Genomic DNA, 18321 nt, shown 5'->3' on the forward strand with positions numbered 1-18321 from the left:
CATGTGCACGTTGCCACTCTGCTCTTCCTCCAAGTCTCCAAAATCCATGGAGGATCAGAGGACTCGAGGCCGAGGTGTGTGTCTGACGCCTCTCTTCTTTGTGGGTATCGTCCTCCAGATTGTCATACCTAGTAAATCGTATGAGCCTTTCTGTACTAAGAACTTGTGTTGTTTATATCTCACCCTTGGTTTAAGGCATTTTATAATCATTTTTAGAACAGGACATGACCCGCTAATTCAATTTATTGTGGGAGACTTTAGATTTTTGTCTCCACGCCCCATGTACAAACCACTTTTGCAACTGAGGAGTGATCGAGGGCAGCTTTTAATATAGGAGACCAGCTGGGAAGGGACCGGTTCAACAGAGCTGGAAGGCCGCAGGGCCCACCTGAAGAAGAACTCTCCATTCCCACAAAGATGGAGATGTCTTCAGAGGCTCCTCCTCCTCTCCATGAGCAGAGAAGTTACTCTCTGATAATGTTGGGCACAAAGTTGGGCTGGACAAATGCAGCAAGTTCCTCAGCATACATTTTGTACCTTCCAGTCATCTGGAAAGGGGGAAAAAACACAAACTGCTATTTTCATGCTCCAGCCGTGGCTGCAAAATCCCTCCAAAATGGGGCTGCAGGCCTAGTGACTGCTTTGTTTCTTAAACTATTAATGTTAGTATCCCATAACAAATATTCACAATAGTAGCTGAAAAGGAAGTCCAATTTTCCAGGATTAATTTACCAAATGCTTCATAAAACGAATTAGCCCAACTGTAACATAATATATCTGAAAAAAACAACATGCTCAGATGCAATAAAACCACAGAAATACAGAGCAGAGAATGAGCTGTCCCCAGAAGGCGACATGAAAAGTACTACTCAGAGCAAGTGTTATTCCCGCTCTGCAGGGACTGTCGTGGGGCTTAAATGTGAAGACCCTAAAGATGGGTAGCTGCAGGCCAGGGCCAAGCTTCACAGTGCCCAGAAAAAGGACCAAAGCCATCAGGGAGGTAGGAACCTGCTCTGGAGCAAGGTGGGCAGTGTTTTGGTAAGTCGGAGCTTTCTGGGGTCAGGTGATTAGCAGCCACCCCTCCCCAAAACTACTTTGCAACAGCTCTCAGTCGGCCAACTGGCACACGGTTCCAGTGTCATCACGGGAACACAACATGTGGAAACCATTGTACTCAACCCTCCTGAGGGTGCACCATTTTTTTACACTGGGGAGCACTCTAAGGGTAGAGGGGACATATCCAAATATAAATAGACTGCCCAAAGCCCAAGGTTCTTGGAAGAGGAGAATTCCAGAAACAGTAATGTAATCCAGGAAGGAAGCCCCCAGGCCTTTGCTTTTCAGCCAGCAATGTTCTAGGAGAGGACAGAGATGAAATCACGGTCCTGCAGGACTCCACTGGCATCAGGGACCTCAACTGGTGACCTGACTAAACCGTTGGGGGAAATGGAACCCAGATCAGCAGCTAATTCCTGGGGGGCAAACGTCATCCCTAACAATTGATCTGTTTGGCTGGTGGAATCTTCCATTAATAGAGGTGAGGAAGAAGCAGAGATCGGAGGAAGGCCTGGGCCCCAGGACCAAATGCTGCAAAGCTGATCTCCCTGAGATCCTTACCTTGCAGTACAGGAGGCTGACATGGGAGGCACTGTATCCTGCCAAGTTCTCTCACCTGCTCTGGCCTCCAAACTGTTTCCAGTCCCAATGAATAGGGCTGGCTTAAAAGGCAGGTAAGTGAGACCTGGTTGAATTCCTGGAACCCTCACTGTCATAGTTTGCACCAGGTGAAGGTTCTGGACCTTCTTCGAAGATAATGAATGATGGCAAAGCATGATGGCCACAGGAGGACGAACCCTACCAGCTAAGCAACTCATCCCTAAAGCTGAAACCACAAAAGGTATTCTGGGCTACAGAAGCTGCTTGAGGCTCTAATGACAGGGATCGACCCAGAAGCAGCCAAAGCTGTGCATCTAACCCTTCAAGGGGAAGGCATTTCCCCCCTCGGGTCCAGCCCCAGCAGTGACCCTTCCTTGTCCGGAGATTCTGTTCATCTGCACTGCTCTGGGCTCAGAGAGGATTCTGGCCACCGTTGTTAAGCCTGAACTACCTAAGAACAGCAGGGGCTGTTCTTAAATAAATAATATGGTGGGCAGTTCTTGAAAATATCTCCACCTTCTTAGAGGGTTCCTTTAAGGAGTGTGAAATATGACTTACTTGGGTCATCATGATGGAATTATTCACAAGTATAATTAGTGAATTATTTTTTCAAAAGGAAGGTTCTACAACATTTCAGAATGACGACAATGAATGCATTTCCCCAATCTAAACAACAAACATCCTGTAATGGTCTCATTACCTTGGTCAGAAAGAGTAACGTATTATTTTCCAGTTGTTGATGATACTGTATTTTTTAGATCCTGCAAAATATTAACCTTCCCAGAACAGATGTGCTTCTCCAGAGCACATATATAAAAGACTATTTTCAGGAGAATAGAAGCCAGCAAAGTTCAAAACTCCCAGATCAGAAATACATGCTGAACAGCTTAGAGAGATGGAAGAAGTCTTACCTTAAAATTCCATTTATCGCTAACTTGTCTGCAAAGATTTAGATCCATCTCTGCCACCAAAAGCCCATCTCGGGTTCGTGACAATCCTGGGGTCCGACTTCCATCTGGAGCGGCTACATAACTTGAGCCATAAAAACAGCCCAAGTCACAGTGGGCTTCATAATAAAGGAACAAAAGGATGCTATTAATATAGCCAACAGAGAGATCCACTGCAGTAGAGAATGAAGATTTCAGGACTGAAGGGCCGTATTATTCTAGTGTCGGAGATCATTTAAACCTGCTTGCACGACCCACTTACCCAGCAGGCATCCAAATTAAAGCCCCCCCCCCAGAGAAAACAGACAGAGCCCACAGCTTGAGTGCTCAGACTGTTGGGCTTTTTATTGTCCTCCATCAGAATCTGCCTTCCAGTCACTTAAGTCCTCTAATCCTGCCCTCTGGCATGAGAGGAACATCATAAAGATGTTGGTGTGACATCTTTCCAGCAGCTGTACTTGAAAACTGCTATCCTCATCTTTTCTCAGGGCTCCACCTATCCCACCACCCATTAGATTTATGTCTGGCCTTTTCTTCAGCTCAGAGGATGTAAGTAGCCCTCCTTCTCCAAATTCTCCTACAATGTCCTTAAAAGGTAGGTTGGGCTGGGCTGGGCTGGGCTGAGAGAGAGAGATCAGCCATGGCCACCAAGTGAGTTTCTGCAGTTGAGGATGGACTTGAGCCTGCTCTCCCCACTCCCAGTCCAACACCTGCACCCTAACATTACCCTGGTTCTCCCAATTTGTTCTAACACGCTTCTTAGTTGCCTTCACAAAAGCCCCTCCAGTTTGAATCCTTCTTAAAAGTTCAATGCCCAGAACTGGCCAGTCAGTCTGACAGCAGAGTGAGTTTATGATTTTCCATGTTCTGACAACTACCATGCCCTTCTACTTCGAGCCATAAAGAGTTTGACTTCTTTTTCCTCAGTGAAGAGCTTTATGTTTATACCCTGATGTATTTCCATTGTTGTTTCCACGCTATTTCTCTAGCCCATCAATACCACTTCCTTAGGGAGAAAAGGCGGGTGGGCGGTGGGCAAGGCCCAGGTTGACATCCTCCCACCTGCTGCCAGGATCTCGGCCCTCAAAGGCTTTGGGGAGACAAGCAGGGAAGCGCTTCTCCAGACAGACAGCCGGCACCCCTCCACCCCAAAGAAAGAAGCCACACGCACCGGGTTCGCCATCTCCAGATGTAAACGGGTTTGGGTAAAGTTCCTGTAAGAGGCCAAGTGGTACACAATGAAAAAAGGTGGTACTGATGCACACCAGGTTTCCCCTACTCTAAAGCAGTGCTTCTCAACCTTGGCAACTTTAAGATGTGTGGACTTCAACTCCCAGAATTCCTCAGCCAGCCATGCTGGGTGGGGAATTCTGGGAGTTGAAGTCCACACATCTTAAAGTTGCCAAGGTTGAGAAATGCTGATCTAAAGAAACAGGAGGAACAATGTTGGCAGAACAGGTCACATTAGCCAACCACCACTGTAACTCCAATTGCCTCTGTCTGCCTTTCAAGCATTTATTGCATCTTCTCAAGTTGCCTCTTGGCTTTGATGGAGTGTGGAAAGCAGACAGGCCTGTCCTTGTCCCACCTGCTATGACAGGGAGCAGAGGAACATTGGAGGCGCCTGGCACTCCCAGGGGGAGAAGCCCCCATTGGGGCAACAAGCTGAATTGTGGGTGGGGGTCAGCATATGTCTGGGTGGTGGGGAAGGAGAAGGGCCAGCCTCCTTGCAGCAAGGGAGGGGGCATTTTCAGGCTCAGCATCCCCAGGAAGGAAAGCAAGAGGAAGCTCAAGCCAATGGCAGAACTGGAAGCAGCTGCCCTTGGGCTTCTTTGCTCAGCCCCCCAGAGAGGAGAGTCTTGATGTGGCTCCCTGCCCAGGTGGAGATCTGGGCTGGGTGCAGGACCGCAACTGGGGAGGGCAAGCGGGGAATGTGCCCCGGGCACTGTGTTGGGGGGCGCCAAAATGGGCATGGAATCCATGCTTGCCCCGAGTGACATAGACCCTTGGTGCGGGCCTGGCTGGGTGGGGAGCAGAGGAGCTGCCTGCTCTGGAGAAAAGGGCCGCCTAAACCTGCCAGTCAGGGAGGAGAAGGCCGAAGGAGCTGCTGCCAACAGTCTCTCCTCCTCTGGCGTTGTTCTCCCCTGCCCCAGAAAGGGTGGGAATGATGCACCCGGGAAGAAGCCCCATGGGAGTGTGAATGTCCCCCCCACACACACCTCATGCACACTGAGGTCTCTACCTACTTCTTTTCAAGTTTTTATTAAACACTTTTTCCCTATAGGATTTTGTTCTTTCTTAAATGTAACCATGTTTCATGTACCCTGTTCTGTATTTAGCACAGGACTGTTTTACAGAAGTAGACTTTTAACCACAATATTGTTAACAAAGCTCTTAAGACTGGCTTAGGGTTGATTCCTGGCACAAGCCCCGCTCCCCCACACTCCTCAACACGAGGATTGTGTACTTTGTGTGTACTTCATGCAACAAGGCCTTACCGTCCCCACACGATTGATGGCACAGGTGAAGCAGTGGTTGGCAATGGCTGCATTTCTTGCCTCAATGGGCCACATGGATTCGCTGTAGAGCAAATTACATTTTGCAGGCACACCTTCTCTTCCACCCACACGGCTTGCTTTGTCATGAAATGCGTACAGGGCACCCACCGCCCACTAGGCACCCTGGCAGATGTACAATAAAAATGCGGCAAACATCTCCTAAGACCGCAAATAACCGGGAGCAAAAAATAAACCTGCGCACAGAAACCCGGAGCTGAAGAAGAGAGTTAGACTTGGTGGAGGAGCCACCCTGAAAGGCCACGTCTAGCCCCTCCAGGCATGGGGCATTCAGCACAGCAGACCCATATGGGGAGAGGGCCCCAGTTGTAAGTCAGAAGCTGCATTTGACTTGTGCCTCAAAACCAGTAAAGAGTTTCTGACGGAAACCCACTGCCATGCTTGCACTGTTTGGAAATTCCTCCAGCGCTTTTCAAGGAAAGCACAACATGCAATGTTTCCCTGTTTGAATGACAGACAACCTAATCCTTCCCCAAGAGTGGTGCCGTGGCTTCCCCTTGGCTTCCCGAGAGTAGCCGTGATCCTAGGGCTGCTTGAACCACCTGCGGCCCTTTCGGAGGCGGCATTAGCCCACCCAGCACAGGCTGCACGCTGAATTCCTTACGCAGGTTTTCTACTGATCAGCAAGACCTCTGTCTCATGTGCTTGAAGTGAACCACGGTTTGCTTACTTCCACCCAGTCCCCCAGTGCATCCAAACCGTAATTTAGGCCTTTTCAAGCTTCTCCCCCTCCCAACAGTTGAAAAAGAGAGATGGAAAAAGTACTGGGGACCCAAACTCCATCAGGGAGCTCTTCTGGGTCTTATAAAGGAAATACGATGGCCTAAGAAACCTGTCAAATGAAACAGCATCCAGTCTATAAAACTAATGAAAATTAATCAGGAGGAACTTGCCCGCAACTAGTTATCTGAGAGGTGAACTCATGCACACAGTTATGTGCTTATGAAGGACTCCTGTAAGTTTCCTGCACTATGTTGGACTGCTCTGTGTGAGATGGGGGACTGATGCTTACCTAGCAGGGGGTCAAATAAGGTTGCCTCTTGGCTCCATTACTCTTTAACTGTTGCATTTATGTAGCATAGGCCCCTTGAAGAGGAAAGACTAAAACTTGAAAATCAGTAGATTGAATCTGTACTGCTTTATGCAGTTGATGTTGTAATACTATCATAGAACCCGGAATGCCTTAAGAGGGGCCCATTTCTGTAAGGGAGACTTATTACGTCAAATCAATCACGAGAAAATGAAGGCCCTGTGTTCTGCCTTGGACCCTCGAGGGCACAAAACAGAGCAGGTTCTCCTGTTTTAAGTACCTGCACTTCGTCTTGCAATATTTGGGGAAGTGACCAGGTTACTCTGAACGCCCAGAGGAGTTCAGCAGAACTACTGGCTACTGAAAATCCTGAAGCCGAGACGCTGGCCTAGCTCCTACAGGGAAACCTGTTAAACCCAAGCAACAATTATAATAAATTAGGCAGCCTTCAAACTTCTTAGAAGAGATGATAGATAGATAGATAGATAGATAGATAGATAGATAGATAGATAGATAGATGATAGATAGATAGATAGATAGATAGATAGATAGATAGATAGATAGATAGATATAGATAGATGATAGATAGATAGAAAGAAGATAGATGATATAGATGGATGGATGGGAGAGAGATGATGATGGACAGAGGGATGGAGAAATGATGGATGATAGATGGATGAGAGAGATGGTAGATAGATGATAGATGATAGAGAAAGATGATATAGATAGAGATGACAGATGATAGATATAGATAGATGGTAGACAGAGATGATAGAGATTAGATAGATAGATAGATAGATAGATAGACAGACAGACAGACAGACAGACAGACAGACAGACAGACAGATGAGGGAGATGAGAAAGATGAGAGAGAGGGGGATTAAGCTAGCAAGGCTCCAGTTCCAGTGCTCCTTCCTTGCCTCTTTTGGGAAAGTGGGGCAGTCTGCATTGTTGACTGTTCTGGAATGGCTACTAGACTCTTACCAGTGCGAGAAGCAGCCCTCCTTGGAGTCAACCGACATGCCCCAGGCTGCTTCTTGCATGTCCAATGAGAAGAGGCGGGGAGGCATCTTCCTTCCTCTGGCTTTCCTGGCTGGCTGGGGCAGAGCAGGTGGAAGAGGGGGAGCTGCGGAAGCCGCCCCCTTGGCAAACCAAGGAAGAATGCAGAACGTGCCACAGCACAGACTGGAGGGTTTGGTCTTCTTCAGACAAGGGTTTTTAAAGACAGGTAAGTCACCTGAACCTAAACCAAGAGACTGCCTGGATGCCATCTCATTAGGAACGCTGGCCCAGCCCTGGCTTTCACAAGACCCATCTAGCTATTTTACACCGTTTTCCGCAACCAAGGTAACATGAGGATACCTGAGTTTGCCAATAGTGGCAGAAGGATTAAAGATGATCTCTGCGCCGTTCAAGCTATACAGGAGCCAGTTGAGGGGATGATGGCGGCCAAAGCAAATATTCACAGCGATCTTCCCAAACTGGGTCTCAAACACTGGATGCCCTCTGTCCCCCTCCATGTAATACGTTGACTGCAAACAGAAGAGCCAGGACCGCGTTGCAGAACAGAACTGTGGAGCTGGAAGGAGCCACAGCCAACCTCTACTCCCACCCTCTGCAGGAACACGCAGAACATCATGCCCAAGAGGAGGCTGCTGTCCAGCCTCTTCTTCAGCATTTCCAGACGGAAAGCCCTTTCCACGGGCCTCTGCAGAGAGACTACCCAGCTCTAGTACAGACCTCACCGTCCAAAGGCTTTTCCTTACGTTCAGATGGAATCTAGGTAGCTGCAACTGACATCCCTTATTTCTGGTCCTAGATTCTGTGGCCGTGGAAAATAGTTCCAGACCGTCCTCTAGGACACCCTTTAATGTAACTGAACACTGATATCGCGTTGTAAGGATGGAGAGCCCAGGAGCAATGGTTAATTGCACCTGGGTGCTCGAACCTTACACATCAAAGGGAAGGAAGATACCCATCGTGGCTGGTGCTGTGAGTTTCTAAAATTAAGCCTTAAAAATAAAAAACCTCACACCTGTCTCCGCTCAGTCGTCCTTTCTCCAGATTTTCCTCAAGCCCCTGTGTCATCTTTGCTGTCCTCTGAATCTGTTCTAACCCATCCATAAGCTTCTGGAAATGTGGTACCCCAAATCATGCGCCATTCTCCATGTCTGGCCTCACCAGCGCTAAGCGGAAGGGAATTAAATCTCCACGTTCTTTGACGCAGTGCCTTTTCTGATGCAGCTCTGAATCACATCAGCCGTTCCAGCAGCCATCTCGCACTGTTGGCTCACATTAGCTGGTTGATCATGGACACACCCAAGTCTTTCTCCAACATAGTGTTTCCAAGCCATGAATCCATCATCTTGCATGTGTGTCCTCTATCCTCCCTCCCTAAATATAATACCTTGCATTTCTCACAGTTGAAGGACATTTTGTTCCGCTCAGCCTAGACTTCTAACTTATCCAGATTAGATTGCAATTTCATTCTGTCTTCCTGGGTGTTGGCCAGACCTCCTAGTTTTGTGAATTAGTCTTCCAGCAGATGTCTGGATATTTGAAATCTCCCATCACAACCACTTCACGGTTTTTTGAAGCTTCAGTTATTGCTTTAATAAATCTTCTTACTGGTTTGGTGGTCTGCAGCAGACTCCTAGCAAGAAATCTTTTCTATTAGATTGCCCTTTTATGTTAACGCAGATGCTTTCCACACTTGTATTACCATCAGGACGGTGGGCCTCTGGAGAGGCCAGTTCATCCCTGATATTCAGCATTACACCACTTTCTCTTTTGTGTTGGATGTTACAGGGTGTCCACATCAAGTCCCATGTTCCACTGGTGTAATCCTTGTTAGGTCTTTGTGCCTCATGGTATCCAGCTCACATTGTTACCCATATTTCAAGCTTTAGTGCAGATACTGTTAAGATAAAGGGTTTGACTCTGTGACTCCAGTCTCCCTTTTGCCTTATTTCCTTTGTTTCCTTATTAAACTTTTTTTCTAATCCGTTCAATTGTGTCCGATTCTCAGAGACTGCCTGGACAAGTCCCTGCAGTTTTCCTGGCAAGGTTTTTCAGAAGTGGTTTGCCATTGCCTCCCTCCTGGGGCTGAGAGAGAGCGACTGGCCCAAGGTCACCCAGCTGGCTTTGTGCCCAAGGCAGGACTAGAACTCCTGGTCTCCCAGTTTTCAGCCTGGTGCCTTAACCACAACACCAAACTGGCTCTCTTATTGAACTAGTAGGTTCCAAATTCCAGATTCCATTATGTCTTATGCTCCTAACCAAATGAACAAACAAATAAATGAAGGAATAAATGGCCACCAGATTTCTAGTGGGGAGACATGTATACTCCCCCAAGTGACCAGGGACTCAATTATTTGCAAACGGTTCTCTAGAATCTCTCTAGAAACATCCACTTCTATCCATAAAAGTTCCCTTCCTTGAAAAAATATTACTTAGCAGGAAAATGGACCAAGTTAGGGCACAGAAGAGGCCAAGGGATCAATTTCCACCATGTGTCCCATCCACTTAACTCTTTGTTGCTACCAGGATAGCTCTAAGCTGGTTGTCAAAAGCTGTACAAATGATGTCCTGGCTAATTCTGAAAATATTCAATGTAACTAAAGAAGGTTTTGCCAATTGCTTCCAACAGCCGTTCAGGCTGTTTTGCTGGACTTTGCACAAATACACTCCTATGCAGTCTATGTCCAGCCCCATCTACAAAGACAAACCGCTGGTTCCATACGGGACTGAACTGTCAATGGGGCCTGCCCCCCGAGAGTCTTCTCCTCCCCCAGCCCTCTGTCTCTCTTCTCAGATGTGCTTCCACACTACACCCTCACAGCTGCTCAGTACCTGTCTCAGTTTTCAAAATTCACTGCTTGATCTGAGGCACAGTGCTTTAGAAGGGCCAGGGAGCGCGCTGCCAAATGTCTGCTCGTGCCTGGGCCAGCTCAGTGGGTTGGCTACCTAATAGCTTACAGATCTGTAGCAATGCCCAGGGGATAGGAGGCCTTGTCTTTTGCCCACCAGATCAGCTGGGGTTATTCCACTGTCACAGTTTGACCATTAATAAAAAGAAATCTGCAGCAGAAAGTAAATTTCTGTACCGCTGGTAAAAACAGCAAGGGAAATATACCAGGGAAGGAACCATTCTAGTTGAGTCCCAGTTGCTTGGGGGAGTATACATGCCTCCCCACTAGAAATCCAGTGGCCATTTGCTCCTCCGTTCATTGGTTTGTTCATTTGGCTAGGCACATACGACATAATGGGATCTGTCCAGAGAACCTTTGCCCCAGAGGAGATACGGACTGTTCACCCAACTGCTATCACGTGTACCTTCTTCCTCAGTCAGATCAATGCCTCCAGCTTCGTTGGGCCTGGATGAGGCAATTAGCATGTCGCAGAACATGTTGCAAAACTCTACGCCAAAGTCCCTCAAGAGCACCTCCTGGGCTTTTGCATCTGATGCGGTACCACGACAGAGCTGTTCTGACTTGGATCACTTCCAGAATCCTCGAAACAGCCCATTTCATGCTTAAAACCAGCAGTTTTGCCACCCAAATGGGACATTGCCTGGAAGCGCACACCTGAAACCTTCGGAACAAAAGGCTTTGCATACCTCTATCCTTCACCAAACCCACAGGTCTTGAATGGCTCCCACCCCCTGCCAGGTCTGAGGGAGGAGGGGGGACGCCACCCAGACTACCCCCCACCCCAGATTATTACAGCCTTTCCCTGCTTGATGCCAATCTTCTTCTTTATGCCAGCTGGTTTACCCAACGTTGTCTGCGCTGAGAGCAATGGCTCTCCAAGTTGATCAGCCACTTTCTGCTGTTGGGCTTAAGCCCTGCAAAGCAGGAGCTGCTTTTCCCTGCACAGGGCTCCCTCTCTGTGCAGCGAGAAGGACCAGCCTCCACCAGCCCACCACCCCCAGGCCCTGAAGCGCCGCCCCTGCAAAACCATGAGGCCTCCCCAGGCCCCAGCCCACAACTCACCTCGTTGAAGTCCCCCACCCGTGGGACGTGGTTCTTCCTGCTCTTGCCAAGCACAGAACCCGAGTCAGAAATGACCACCGCCGTATTCCACAGAGTTTCGCCATGCACAAGGTCTCTCTCCAGGATAGGGGACACCACAACCAGATTGTGTCTCTTGGCCAGCTGCAAACAAAATCATACCACGTTGTATGCAGCACTTTTTTGGTGTGGTTTATTCAGAAAGGCAACAACAAGGCAGTGCAGAATTGCCCTTTTCAGAGCATTTCTGAGGTCATACCGAAAGCACGTCAGCTTTCATTGCTAGAAACGCAGCAACTATCCTCTCTGTGCAACTTACAGCAAATGAATTATGTTATTATCATTTCTGGAAAGAGTATTTTGTATTACATTTGAGCCTTGAATAAGTCATGTCTTCCTTGATCCAATTGCGTTTTCCCTCCCTTCCCTTGGGTCATCTTGTTTCCCCATATGCCTGAATGTTTACCACAACATCCCCCAAGAAGCAATTAATCACACATTTACAGTCACCCATTCTTGAACTTGCATTTTGGTGAGGATGGTAGAGACGCAAAGCAGAGCACCTTGTCCCTCTGGATTCAGCAAATCATTTCACAGAATAAAACGCTTCCCTCTCAAAAAGGGACTTTTTGCACTTTCCGGCAAGTTTACTGTGGGCGCCTGTGCCTGCAGTCGCTGCAGAGATGCAGCTGGCTCCGTTAGCAGGGGCCCAATCCACCCATTGCTTATTGGAACAAATAGCCTGGAGCCATACAGGAGCACCGGGGCCCTGCGCTCCTCCTCCTGTTAGCTTCCTTCACAACACCACCTTATGATCTCTGGGCAGACAAATGTCCCATTGAGTTAAACAGGGCTGACATTTTGGGGCACACAATCACAAGTGTGATCAGCCATATCCACCTTTTGGCAAACAGTTGCCGGCCCCTGCAGTAAAAGATATTCCTAGTCCTCCCAATTTGCAGAGGGATGAGAACATATAGAAGAAATGAACTGAATGCCAAACAGTGTTACACAAAACAGAATTGTATGCTATACACAATCTTAAAATAATTCTAGAAAGTATTTGCAGGGAGGAGGAAGCAAAATGGAGTTCTCTACCATCTGGCAAAATCTTGTGGTCGGCCCATCTTCTGCTGATTCAGCAAATTCGGTCCAAGGCAGTTTCTCTCGTGTGCAGAAAGCAAAAGGCATGGCTAGTGAAACAGTATAAAAAGAAATGAGCACACGACTTTGATCTGGTTAAACAAAACAGTTTTCTTTTTTTTAATCTGTTCAATCGTGTCCGATTCTCGGAGACTGCCTGAACAAGTCCCTGTAGTTTTCTTGGCAAGGTTTTTCAGAAGTGGTTTGCCATTGCCTCCTTCCTAGGGCTGAGAGAGAGGGACTGGCCCAGGGTCACCCAGCTGGCTTTGTGCCTCAGGCAGGACTAGAACTCAGGGTCTCCCGGGTTCCCGCCTGGTGCCCTAACCACTACATGAAACTGGCTCTCGTATCATTTGTTAGGAAGCCCACAGATACTGACCGACTGCCTCTCTGTCACTAACTCAATCACCTCTGTAAAGACAGAAGTCTAAACCTGGGGTTGGGGGAGTCACTCTGCTGTTTTACGTCCCTTACAATCAAGGTGAAATATCTGCAAAATAGCCTTCCCTTTAAAAGTGTTCGTTTGCTAACAAAAAATACTAAAACAAACTTCAGAGGAAGACAGGAATGTGCCTTGGATTGGGTCAAGCTCTGCTCTTTGTTCCCCTTCTAGGCCTGTCCCCTCCCCTCTGCAGAAGCCAGTCAGGGCCCCTCTTCCCACCTTCTGTTGCTTGACAGCCTTTTGAACAGAAATGGCTGGGACTGGATCTATGCTTCTTTGCACCTGATACTAGTGCTGTGCCACAGAGCTGAACAGCAAAGCATTCGAGCCATACCCATCTGCCAACCCCACCACAGCATGCACTGGCATAGCCAACGAAGCCCCATCCCACCAAGCCCACTGGGGTCATTGCCTCTTCTCCGCCCACAAGGATGCAAGCAGAGACGAAGGAGGGGGAATCTCACTGAGGAGACCTCCCACCATGTGAGTGACTCTCTCATCTGGGTCGCTCACTTCGCCTCTCCCAAAGCCAGCGCCACACAGGCGGAGGCCTCCCTCCCACCGCGGCCTTCAGGCCAGGCAGTTTTGTAAGATGCTACAGCCTGGGAAGAGTTTTCAAGGAGCGCTTCAGTTCAGCCGAGCCCGAGAATTTCTCCCTCCTGCTGCTTCCTATAGTTTTTGGTCCTGCCTCCTGGTAAGACCTTTAGCTCCGGCTTCTTTTCAGTCCAGATCAGGTATGGGATTCCACAGAACGTTTATTATCCCCTCCTCCAGATGACACACCACTCTCTGCTGAAACGGTCTTGTCTTCTTCATCAAGATGGCTCACGCCACAATAAATGTATTTCCCTTCGCGGGATTATTTTGCAGTACAATCCAGCCTACCAGACAAGGTTATTTCATGTCCCCCCTGCCCGTGGAGGTTCCCCCAATGCACTCCAGGCCTTCTACTAAGACCACACTTAGCAGGGCTCCTAAATTGCTCTATGGATCCGAGCTTTGGTGGGGTGGAGGGCAAGCAGTGGAGGCTAAACGATCTACCACTTACTCCAGGCCTCTTGGAAACAGATCACATTTACTCCGCACATTTCTGCCACTTCCACAATCTCTTTCATGCGCTTGTGCAGGGCAGTTACCTAGACAGAAGCAGCACCAAAGGTCAAAACAGCACTTGTGTTAATAAGTTACTACTACTCTCCTTTCACCTCCCAGGCTCAAACCCAGGTAAATGCCAAGTGAGGAAACGGGTAGAGTAGATGCCCACCAGAGTTTGCCACGGATAGCTAAGGAGGCTCTGTAGTGGGTTCCACACTCTGGAAATCTCAAAAGATCCCAAGGAGGCTTCTCCCTTGGGGAGGACAAAAGCCAGCAGCTAGCTGGAGCAGTCTGGAGAACCAGATTGACAATGTTCGGCTTCTAAGCCCAGCAGAAGGGGCAGGGTCCTCCCAAGCCAAGGGGGCCAGGGCAACCCATCCCTAGACATCCTGCCCCTGCTGGGGAAATCATGGAATCGAGAGCAGCAGCCTCTTCATCCCAGGAAAGCCTGACTTTGCCACTGGAAGGGCAAGGGGTGCCCCGTGTTTCACCCAACAAAAGCAAGCCAGGACTCAGAGCCAGGATGGCGACCCTGTTGCTCTAGGACCCGCACACCCCAAAGCCACATGCCGTGCCCAGAGCTAAAGTCCTGAGTAATGAAAAGGCATCAAAATCAGACAGAAAAATAGACTGCCACTGCTGTTGGGTTATATAATGTACAGTACTTAATTGCAATGACTTTTTGATAAATTATTGTAATTAAGTACATGACATGACTTACAACAGTGGCAGGCTGCAACAGCCTGCTTGTGGTCTAGTCACGAAGGAGGTATCCTCTGTGGACCGTATCAGTGGATCTGCCCCAGGTCCCAGCACTCGTCACTGCCCTATAGCCCACCCAAACCTCAGGCCGCCCCACCATCTCACCACCCCCTCCTGGACCTGCAGAACGAACAGGCAGCAACTGTCCCACTCAATAAACACACATTTTCATCCTCCCCGCCATCAGGCACCTCCCTTTGCACCACAGCCCCCGAAGAGCCATTAGTGATTTCCAGCTGCCAAAATTTTCAGGGCTCCTCTTTTTCATTCCAGCTGTCCAAGGGCCACCGCAGACTAATAGTTAATACCAAGGCTAGGGTCAGGGTCAGGGTCCCACAGCTCGTACCTGCTCAGCGACTGGCACATCTGTGGCCAGAGGAATCTCGTTCTGGATCAGCCCTACCCGGACCAGGCGCGGCTGCCGCAGCTGCTCTGGCGCAGCTTTGAATCTATGGCCCTGCAGCTCAAACTTCCTTTCCGCAGCAGCCGAGTGAGCTTCCATAGGCAGATCCAGCGGCCTGCAACAAGTTGGAAGAAAAGGAGGAAAGCCTCTCTTTTTCTGCAGTCACCTACTGAATAATAGAGGTACCCTCTGCATTTTCAGACTTTTTATATCCAAATGAAATATAATTGGGTAGAGGACTAAAATCCTCTACTTTGGCCACACAATGAGAAGACAGGACAGCCTGGAGAAGATGTTGATGCTAGGGAGAGTGGAAGGCAAAAGGAAGAGGGGCCGACCAAGGGCAAGATGGATGGATGATATTCTAGAGGTGACGGACTCGTCCCTGGGGGAGCTGGGGGTGGTGACGACCAAGAGGAAGCTCTGGCATGGGCTGGCCCGTGAAGTCACGAAGAGTCGGAAGCAACTGAACAAATAACAACAGAGGACTAAAATACAATAGTAGAATACAAGTAAGTAAACATAGGGTCTAAAATGTCATGGAGCTTAGTTTTTCAATATATCCTTAGCTACGTATAAAGAAATGACCTAGGTAGCATGGCATATTAAAGGAACTTCTAAAAGCCTCCATTAAGCTTTGTGGAAGCGCTTTTCTGAAAACTGCAACTGGACTGGATCAAGGATTCTAGGCGTGCCCCCCACAGTGAGCATGGCCAGGGCAAAAGCGGAACTTGGTTTCCTCTCCTTTATTTTTAGTATTTATTTAAAGGCGAACACCGCTATTGCGTCCGATACTGTCCCTGTTCTTGCTTGTTCCAAACAGTAATTCCTGGACAAACACTCCGGCCGCCGCGTGCCGCGGGGCCTGCGCCTCTGCCGCCCCTGCCTTGGGCAAGCTGTGCGGGAAAGGCACGGTCACCCAGAGGCTCCTTTACGCCGGGCCCGGGGGTGGCTGGAGGCTCCCCGGACTAGGCAGGCCGGCTCTTTCCCTCCACGCAGGGTAACGGCCGGGCTTGGCACAGGGCACGAAGCTGCGGGAGAGAGACGGAACTTCGGCCGGCCTTTCCCGGGGCTGCGGAAGCGCGAGGCGCCCAGGCAGCCGCCGCCGAGGGGGACCCCCGCCCGGGGCCTCCTGCGGGCGAGACCCCGCGGCTTTGCGGGTCTCAGGGGGGCAGGCCGGAAGGCCAGGCAGGGCTGTGCTTCGCCGCCGCCCGCCGCGGCCCTCGCGCCCCGAAGGTTGGCCCCCGCCAGCTGGAGGGCCGAGGGCCGCGAGGGTCCAGCGGCCTCCCCGGCTTGCGGGGCGAGCGCCCAGGGGCTCTCCCTTTCGGCAGCCCCGAGGGGCGGCGGTCTTGAGGAAAGCGGCTCCTTCGCGGCCGGCCCTTCCACCGGAGCGCCTTGCCCCTCCGCAGGCGAGCCCGGAGGTTTGCCAGCCGGGCCCGGGCCGGGGTCGGGAAGCGGCGGAGGGGCGGGGACGGCCGAGCGGGCCTCCCGCGGGCGGCGCTCAGGGGCTCTGCCGGGCGGGCCGCAGCGGCCCCGGGGACCCGCGCCAGGCAGCGGCGCCCCGAGGCCTTTCGCCCGGCCGGGCGCTGGGGCATTCGCTAACTTCGGGCCCGCCAGGGCCGGAGCGGGGTCTCGGGGCCCGCCTGCAGAGGGGCGCCTTCCCTGGAAGCCCCGTCGGGAGGGAGGGGAGGGAGCCCCGGCGCTTCTCGGGCTCCTGGCGGGACCGCCGCCGCGCACCTGAGAGGCTCCCCGAAGAGGAGCCGCTTCGCCTCCGCCAGCTCGGCGGCGGGCAGGTGCCGCTCCAGGCAGCGCTCCAGCGAGTCCAGCCGCGCCGCCATCGCCGCCCGCCCGTCCGCCGCGGCTGCCCCGGAGCCGCGTTCCCTCTGCCTGAACGGCCGCGGGGCGGCGGCGGTGGCTCTGCGCGGGAGGGGCCGGGAGCCGCTGCGCGGAGCGGCCGCGAGTTAACCATTAACCCGTTCGCCTGAGAAGCGAGCCTCGCCGGGGTATAACTCGCGGGAGGCTTCCGGAAGGGGCCGGCGGGTCTCGCGCGCGTGCAGCCGGCCTCTCCCCCTGCCGCCACGGGTGGATCCGGCCCACGAAGGCTGCGGGGCACGCGCGGGCTGGGATTCCCCCGCAGCGGGGCGCCCCTTTCCCCCCCCGCACCGCCCCCCCCCGGCGGCTCTCCTGGCGGAGGTTCTGGAGGAATCCCCCCGGGCGGGGGGGGGCAGGGCCCGGGCAAAGCTCCGCATCCAGCCAGGGGGCAGAGCAGGGCCGCCCTCCCCGGGGGCAGAAGGGAGGGCCTGGGCTGCAAGGATGCCGCCCTCTCTGTCGAGGGCCCCCCAGGCCTGCCGCGTCTCAGGCCCCCCCCCCCGCAAAGCCTCAGGGGCAAATGGGGCTGGTCCCTGCTCCTGGCACGCGAGGGGGCGCTGCCTGCTTCCCACTGCCCCCCACTGCCTGTGCCACCCTGGGCTGGCTTCACATGGCACAGTCAGCCCAAGCCCGATAAAGCGCGCTGTGGCTTAGTGTAACGTGGGAACCACCTGTAGAGAGAGCGATGCGCCCCCACCAGGACCGGGCGTGCCCAGCCGTTCTTCCCGCTGCCCCCCACTGTCACGAGACTTCTGGATCTTCCGGAAGGGCCGATGTCCAGCAGCTCACTTGCACGCTCAGTCACGCCAGTGTGGATGGTGAAATAGGCGGAGGCGGGGGCGGGCGGGGTGGCTCATGGCAGAGGCAGCTCTTTCGGGTTTTGTTTCCCCCTCTCCACTCTTGAATTCAGCAGCAGGGTTGAAATCGCATCCCTGTGGGGGGCATGGCCGGGTCTGAAGGGGTGCAGGACAGCGTGCAGAGGACGTCTCCATTTCGCTGCTCCCCACCCTTGTGCTGGTTGCTGCTGGGTATCTGGCGACCAAGCAGCTGTCCCTCCCCCCCCCCCCCCAAATGTTGCTAGATGTTGTCCGAGTGGGTCTGGGGATCCAACCCTCCCACCAGCACCCAGGGGTCCCCAGCCCGCCTATTTCCAGCCCTCCAAGGATGGAATCCTGAACCTGCTGGTGAATCGCCCTCAGCGGGACCGACTGTTGCATCAACCATCACCGTGGGGGTTGGACCCAGGCTCCTCACCGTCCCCGGAAGAGGAACGAAGAGGATTTCAGCCAAAAGAAATAAAATCCTGCAAAGCAGGAGGGTTGTTGCTGAGAAAGAAGGTGCAGCGAGGTTTTGTAAATTACCCCCCTTGCCCCCCCCCCGAAAGGG

General features: G+C 51.7%; 1 protein-coding gene across 1 annotated transcript; it reads right to left on the reverse strand.

The window, feature by feature from the left end:
- Positions 1-306: 306 nt before the first annotated feature.
- On the reverse strand, positions 307-16973 carry UPB1 (beta-ureidopropionase 1). The gene is made up of 10 exons (XM_063315505.1): positions 16804-16973; positions 15010-15181; positions 13855-13942; positions 12320-12414; positions 11204-11365; positions 7572-7741; positions 5102-5183; positions 3775-3817; positions 2568-2722; positions 307-548 (listed from the first exon to the last, which is right to left on the reverse strand). The coding sequence occupies exons 1-10, from the start codon at positions 16902-16904 to the stop codon at positions 465-467; spliced, it is 1152 nt and encodes a 383-aa protein (XP_063171575.1). The 5' UTR covers positions 16905-16973; the 3' UTR covers positions 307-464.
- Between the last annotated feature and the right edge of the window lie 1348 nt (positions 16974-18321).

This window comes from Candoia aspera, chromosome 15, assembly GCF_035149785.1.
Source record: "Candoia aspera isolate rCanAsp1 chromosome 15, rCanAsp1.hap2, whole genome shotgun sequence".
Lineage (NCBI taxonomy): Eukaryota > Metazoa > Chordata > Lepidosauria > Squamata > Boidae > Candoia > Candoia aspera.